Here is an 8,252-nt window from a genome sequence, read left to right on the forward strand (position 1 = left end):
TTTTGCTGCCATGTCTAGCATTTGTTGTCATGCAAATTTCATGGTGATTCTGTATCCCTATGGAACCAAGGGCCAAATCAAACTCGTTTGTAAGTCGACATAGACATTATATCACAATAACAAAAAAGGAACTAATACAAATCCATAGATTGCTATGCCTGAATTAGTTAATGTAATTAAAAAGAAATATTAAATCAAAAAAGGGTTACAATAACATTTATATTCATACTGCAAGTGTTGTTGATCTACAGGAAAGTGTACCATGACTGTCAAAGAAGGCTATACCCACAGCTGTGAAAGGAAGTTACCCTGGGTATCTACAGCAGCAAGGAGAAAGGTGTCCTGTTGGGAAGTCAGGCTATATCTGAAGTTGTGGAGGGAAGTAGGCTGGGTATCTACATCTCTGAAGAGAAAGATAGTCTAACTGTCAGAAGTCAATACCTCCAGCTGTAAAGGGAAGATATTAAGGGTATCTACAGCTGTGAGGATAAAGGAATCCTGAATATTGGGAAGTCAGATTATAACTAAAGCTATGGAGGGAAAGTATCCAAAATAAGTTATGCTGGCTGGGAGAAGTCAGGCTGTACATAAAACTGTAAAGGGGAGGTATCCTGAATACTAGAAGCTGTGAGGAGAAAGGAATATTGACTGTCAGAAAGTCGGGCCACACCTGAAGTTGTGTTCTGACTGGGGACTTTGCCCTGCATAATGTGGGAATCTTGCTCCTTTCTGAGAGAGAGCCATTAGGGCTGGGCTCCACTCCATTCTGCTAAGAGAACTTCCCAGCAGAGATTCCATTGTTGTGCTACTCCACTCCACTCAGGGAGTGTCCCAGAAAGCTTGTCCATCACTTTTCTAATCTGCTCCCCCAGCAAGCATCCCAGCAGAGATGTCCATGACTTCCCTGCTAGGCTCCACTAGGGAGTTTCCTGGCAGAGATGTTCATTTGTACTCAGTTCTGTGCCCAAAAGTTTTTTCTCTGCTTCTCTCAACTAAGAAATGTAGTAGTTTGCTCTGGATCCAGGGTAAAGTTGCCATCTGCTGTGCTCCCCTAACGGAGTTTCCCAGCAGGGGTATCCTTGGCTTCTCTGCACTGCTCCACAAGGGGGTTCCCATCAGAGATGTCCCTTGTTTGTTTGCTCGGCTCTATAAGGCAGATCACGCAAGGATTCTGCTCTGGTCAGGAAAAAGTTCTTTACCCAAAACTGGCTCAAGGGATTTATTTTGGAGGTATGAATGAAGGAGAGTGGTTGCCTCTGGTAGATGAGAAAATGTCAGAAGCCAACAGTATACGCTCTGGGCTTCTAAAGGGACTATTCAGAGCAGTTTTTCCAGGGAAAAAACAAGCTCAGAGATAGGCTGGATTGAATTCATACTGTGATTGATAGGTTTTGTGTTCAGGGCCTGGTTGGTTTCTCTGCACAGGGTTTGTATGTTCTCAAGCTCAGGGGTACAATGTGGTTTCTTGGCTTTGATTTTAGGGCCAAGATGTGTTATCTTTCATTGGTTCCAGTTTCAAGATCAGGGCGTGTTTCTTTTGTTGGACCTTTTATCCTACACAGAGCTTCATAAATTAATAAATTGACTTTTTTCCATGAGTTTTCGGAGGCATACTATAAAAAATATATAAATATATAAAAAAATGACATCATGAAACTTGAACAATTACTGACACTGTCCACTATTTCCAAAGAATTAACGCACTTTTGTGTAAGAGTGTAAGTGTGCTGGGTAAAGAGCTTACCAAATACTTTACAGTAATATGCTCATGATATTTTATAGGCACTCAAAGACTATTGTAATAAGCAAAGGCTTGAACAGATTGATTGTACACAAAAAGGTTTAATGCTTTATAAAGTGAAACACATTGTTACACTCACTATATTTTTAGGGTTCCCCTGAGGTACAACTTTTTCCTGATGATTTTGAAGATTACTTATCAATGCAATGGCTCTCCAGTATGTGCTCTTTCATGCACTTGAAGAGCACTGTGGGAGGAAAGGCCTTACCACATTGATTATAGTCATAGGGTTTCAGTACGGTATGTTCTTGTAAGCATTTGAAGTTAACTGTGGAGTGCAAAGGCTTCACCACTGGACTGTATTACTATGATATCTCTTCAGTATATCCTCTATGTGTATGAAGATTACTGTGTTGTACAAAGGCTTTATCACATTGATTACATTGATAGGGTTTCTCTGCAGTATGTGTTCTTCTATGCATTTGAAGAGCAGTGTAATAAGCAAAGGCTTTACCACAATGATTACATACATAGGGCTTCTCTCCAGTATGTGTTCTTTTATGTATTTGAAGATTACCTTGTTGTGTAAAGGCTTTACCACATTGATTGCATTCATAAGGTTTCTCTCCAGTATGTGTTCTTTTATGTATTTGAAGATACTTGCTATATGTAAAGGCTTTACCACACTGATTGCATTCATAGGGTTTCTCTCCAGTATGTATTCTTTTATGTATTTGAAGATACTTGCAACATGTAAAGGCTTTAGCACACTGATTACATGGATAGGGTTTTTCTCCAGTATATGTACTTTTATGCATTTGAAGAGCATTTTGATGAGCAAAGTTTTTACCACACTGATAACATTCATAGAGTTTCCCTCCAGTATGTGTTATTTTATGCATTTGAAGAGCATTGTAATAAGCATAGGACTTATCACATTGATTACATTCATATGGTTTCTCTCCAGTATGTGTTCTTTTATGAATTTGAAGAGCAGTGTGATAAGCATAGGACTTACCACACTGATTGCATTGATAGGGTTTCTCTCCAGTATGTGTTCTTTTATGATTTTGAAGATGACATTTTCGTGCAAAAGCTTTACCACATTGATTACAGTCATATGGTTTCTCTCCAGTATGTGTTCTTTTATGCATTTGAAGAGCATTGTGATAAGCAAAGGCTTTACCACATTGATTACATTCATAGGGTTTCTCTCCAGTATGTGTTCTTTGATGTACTTGGAGATTATAGTGACATGCAAAGGCTTTACCACATTGATTACATTCATAGGGTTTCTCTCCAGTATGTGTTCTTTTATGTATTTGAAGAACATTGGGATTAACATAGGATTTACCACATTGATTACATTCATAAGGTTTCTCTCCAGTATGTGCTCTTTTATGCTTTTGAAAATGATATTTTTGTATAAAAGCTTTGCCACACTGATTGCATTGATAGGGTTTCTCTCCAGTATGTGTTCTTTTATGATTTTGAAGATGCCAATTTCGTGTAAAAGCTTTACCACATTGTTTACAGTCATATGGTTTCTCTCCAGTATGTGTTCTTTCATGGTTCTGAAGATGACATTTTTGTGTAAAAGCTTTGTCACAGTGATTGCATTTATAGGGTTTCTCTCCGGTATGTGTTCTTTTATGTACTTGAAGAGCACTGTGATAAGCAAAGAATTTACCACATTGATTACATTGATAGGGTTTCTCCCCAGGATGCGTTCTTTTATGTATTTGAAGAGCATTGTCATGAGCAAAGGATTTCCCACATTGATTAAGTCCACAGGTTTTCTCTCCAGTATGTGTGCTTTCGTGTTTCTGAAGATGACATTTTTGTGTAAAAGCTTTGCCACAGTGACTGCATTTATAGGGTTTCTCTCCAGTATGTGTTCTTTTATGTATTTGAAGAGCACTGTGATAAGCAAAGAATTTTCCACATTGATTACATTGATAGGGTTTCTCCCCAGGATGCGTTCTTTTATGTATTTGAAGAGCATTGTCACGAGCAAAGGATTTCCCACATTGATTAAATTCACAGGTTTTCTCTCCGGTAAATGTTCTTTCATGTTTCTGAAGATGACATTTTTGTGTAAAAGCTTTGCCACACTGATTGCATTTATAGGGTTTCTCTCCAGTATGTGTTCTTATATGTATTTGGAGAGCACTGTGATAAGCAAAGGCTTTACCACACTGATTACATTGATAGGGTTTCTCCCCAAGATGTGCTCTTTTATGTATTTGAAGAGCATTGTCATGAGCGAAGGATTTCCCACATTGATTAAATCCACAGGTTTTCTCTTCAGTATGTGTGCTTTCATGCCTTTGAAGATGTTTGTTAAAAGCAAAGGCTTTAACACATTGATTATCTTCATAGGGTTTCTCTCCAAGAAGTGTGCCTTCAGTCCGTTGCAGATGTTTGTCATATGCAAAAGCTTTAAAATACTGATTATACACAGAATGTTTCTCTTCGGTATGATTTATTTCAGGCCTGCAAGAATATTTGAGACATGTAAGAGCTTTACCATTTTCAATAAACCATTGATCTTTGTATCTCTATAAATAAATTTTACAATTTATTTGTAAAGTGGAATCAGATCTTAAGGTTTTATCACTGGGTTTACAGTCATGTTGTTACCCTTAATTTTGGGTTATTTTGTATCTTTCAAAATGTCTATGATGAAAAGATACTTTATTAAAGAGTTCCCATTTATAGAATCTTTTCTATATGAGATTTTTTTTACATATTTGTAGGAAAATGGCAAAATTCAGATACAGATATGTGTTATAGAAGGTAGAGCTTCTCCTAACAACTGCTCCTTGACTCTTGATTGTAAATGCCCATCTCAGTAAAATTAGCACAGCCACAGTCAAGATTATGAGTAACACTATCTTTAGTATGGACTGTTTGCTTATTAGAAGGTTTGGAAGGATGTACTTATCACCTCTTTAACATGTATACCTTTAGTAATATGGCTGGTGTAAAATTAATGGTAAGCAGTTCTATAGAAGAGCTCTGATTGAGTTGTGATTCAAGTGGTGTTAAGGCATTGTTTTGGGTCTTCTTTCTTAAAAGAATGCCTTGGATATGCAATTCACCTACTTGAAATTGAGGTTTATGGTTATGTGAGATTTTAATAAACATCAATCAACATGAAGCTGAGTTTATTTACACTATGGGTTAGTGTAAAAACTTCAGGACACATTACAATTTCTTCTGAGGCATATTTTTATCAGATTGCACATGATAATTACCTTTTATGTCTTCTAGAGCTTTGGAAATGTTCTTCAATATTATGGTCTTCCCAACTGTATCCTACAATAGAGTAGAAAATGTATGATATATTATGGAAATTTGTTTTTTTAAAGATTTATTTATTTATTATGTATACAACATTCTGCCTCCACATATGCCCACACGCAGAGGAGGGCGCCAGATCTCAGTACAGATGGTTGTGAGCCACCATGTGGTTGCTGGGAATTGAACTCAGGACCTCTGGAAGAGCAGCCAGTGCTCTTAACCTCTGAGCCATCTCTCCAGCCCTATTATGGAAATTTGTGCAAAATTTAAATTACTATCTTTACTGTACCTCAGAACCATGTCTAATTTATGAACCTCATTCTTCTTTCTCAATCAAATTACAGAAGAACTTCAAAAATTAAGGAACAGCTGTCCCCTTATGTAAAAACATGACGGAAAATTCAGGTTTACCTATGATACTGAGGCTGTGGTAGGTGTCCAGCATCACATCTTTGTAGAGATTCCTCTGGGAAGGATCCAGCAATGTCCACTCTTCCCAAGTGAAGTCAACATGCACATCATCATAGGTCACTGCATTCTGAAATGACCCACACATGTGTACAACAGAAAGCATGTTAAGCATGTTAATGGCAACACTGAAAATGTACACCTCTTTGACAGTATAGTCATATAATTCTAGTACTCCCTAAACTTATTCAATTAAATAGACATTATAATGTAATTACCAAGTCACTTTGGAAGAGACCTGAATAAAAGGTATCATTTCTGTACCTTGTGAATTGGTATCACCTTGCAAGAGAAATGCCTATTTAACAAGTAATTGCAAGCAGACAAGTAAGCAGATCAACTGTACGGAATACATAGGAGAGAAATTATATAAACAATTATTAACTACAAAAAAGAAAAATAAAATAGGCAGGCTGTGTATATTGCTCATGCCTTTAAATGCTGCAATCAGAAGTCAGAGGCAAGTAAATCTGTCTTATAGCTGAATGCCAGTCTAGTCTATGCAGTCACTACTAAGAAAGCCAGAAGTACATATTAAAACCATGTCTCCCATGCAAAAATCAGTCAAAAAGCAAACAAAAAGTAGAAAGACTCGGAAGGTCTTACTGATGTAACTACAATGAGTTCTATATTCATCTTCCAAAAACCTGAACTGCCCTACTTTTAACTGTAACATAGTAAGATTTTACTAAAAGTCAGTGCATGTTTAAACACTTAGAAACGCGCAGATGAAAACCTTGTGAAATAGAGACTCCTAGGACAGAGAGGAAGAAACAGGCTCCACCGGGAGCAGAAGCCAGGAGCAAACCAGTCCCGGGACATAGCGGATCAGGATTGAGCCAACGACCAGATCCAGAGTCAACAATTTCCACTGGAACAGGTACAGGAAAGTAACCGCTGAATGAATGAGCCAGAGCCAGAGACTGCTGAGGGTCGGGGCATGAACCTGGGACCTTCAAGGGAGTAGACTCAATGTACTTTATCAGATCACCATGGTTTAAAACTAGAAGTCAACAGCAATACTAATTCCAGAAAGCCCACAAACACATGGAAATTAAACAATGCTCACCTGAATCATCAATCAATGGGTCAAGGAAGAAATAAAGGGAGAAATTAAAGACTTCCTAAAATTCAATGAAAATGACCACACAACATACCCAAATTTATGGGACACAATGAAAGCAGTGTTAAGAGGCAATTTCATAGCACTAAATGCCTACATAAAGAAGCTGGAAAAATCCCACACTAGTGAATTAACAGAACATTTGAAAACTTTAGAACAAAAAGAAGCAAACTCACCTAAGAGAACTACATGGCAGGAAATAATCAAATTGAGAGCTGAAATCAACAAAATAGAAACAAAGAAAACAATACAAAGAATCAATGAGACAAACAGTTGGTTCTTTGGGAAAAATCAACAACATAGACAAATCTTTATCCAAACTAACCAAAAGGCAGAGAGAGATTATCTAAATTAAGAAAATCAGAAATGAAAAGGGGGACATAACAACAGACATGGAGGAAATACAGAGGATCATCAGGTCATATTTTGAAAACCTGTATTCCTCAAAATTGGAAAACTTGAAGGAAATGTACAACTTTCTGGATAAATATCACTTATCAAAATTAAATCAAGACCAAATAAGCAAATTAAACAGACCTATTACTGCTGAAGAAATAGAATCATCAAAATTCTCGCAACCAAAAAAAGCCCAGGACCAGATGGTTTCAGCTCAGAATTCTATAAGATTTTCAAAGAAGAACTAATACCAATGCTCCTCAAATTATTCCACACAATAGAAACAGAGGGAACATTGGCAAACTATTTTTTTTTAATATTTATTTTTTTATTATGTATACAGTATTCTATCTGTGTGTATGCCTGCAGGCCAGAAGAGGGCACCAGACCTCATTACAGATGGTTGTGAGCCACCACGTGGTTGCTGGGAATTGAACTCAGGTCCTTTGGAAGAGCAGGCAATGCTCTTAACCACTGAGCCATCTCTCCAGCCCCCTGCCAAATTCTTTTTATGAGGCTACATTTACGCTGATAACCAAACCACAGAAAGACATTACTGAGAAAGAGAATTACAGACCAATCTCACTCACGAACATTGATGCAAAAATACTAAATGAAATACTAAATCAAATCCAAGAACACATCAGAACCATCATCCACCATGACCAAGTTGGCTTCATCCCACAGATGCAGGATGGTTCAACATAGGAAAATCTGTCAACATAATCCACCATATAAACAAGCTGAAAAATAAAAAACACATGATCATCTCATTAGATGCCAAAAAAGTATTTGACAAAATACAACATCCCTCCATCATAAAGGTCTTGGAGAGACCAGGGATACAAGGAACATACCTAAACATAATTAAGGCAATATACAGCAAGTCAACAGCCAACATCAAACTAAATGGAGAGAAGCTCCCAGCAATTCCACTGAAATCAGGAACAAGACAAGGTTGTCTACAAAACCCTGTATTTCTTTTTAAAATATTCATTTTCATAAAAAAAATTAAAACAAAAGCAACAGGCAGGATGAAGGCGATGCACATGCAATGCAGTAGATCAGGAGGCTCATGCAGGATTTTTGTCATGAATACATGACATCCTGGGAAACCCAATGATATCTCAGGCAGGATTTCTGTCATGAATACACGACATCCTGGGAAACCCAATGGTATCTCAGGCAGGATTTCTGTCATGAATACACGACATCCTG

The 8,252-nt window shown here is 37.4% G+C and overlaps 1 protein-coding gene across 1 annotated transcript in view; it reads right to left on the bottom strand.

Annotated features, from left to right (window-relative positions):
* Positions 1 to 1,846: 1,846 nt before the first annotated feature.
* The window catches only part of LOC113455937 (zinc finger protein 709-like), a 30,580-nt gene continuing 24,174 nt past the window's right edge, over positions 1,847 to 8,252 (bottom strand). Inside the window, 4 exon segments of the mRNA XM_026778622.1 lie at positions 1,847 to 2,211; positions 2,213 to 4,237; positions 5,002 to 5,062; positions 5,459 to 5,585. Of these exon segments, the coding sequence (XP_026634423.1) occupies positions 2,088 to 2,211; positions 2,213 to 4,237; positions 5,002 to 5,062; positions 5,459 to 5,585 (2,337 nt within the window). The 3' untranslated portion in view covers positions 1,847 to 2,087.

This window comes from Microtus ochrogaster, chromosome 4 (genome assembly GCF_000317375.1).
Source record: "Microtus ochrogaster isolate Prairie Vole_2 chromosome 4, MicOch1.0, whole genome shotgun sequence".
NCBI lineage: Eukaryota > Metazoa > Chordata > Mammalia > Rodentia > Cricetidae > Microtus > Microtus ochrogaster.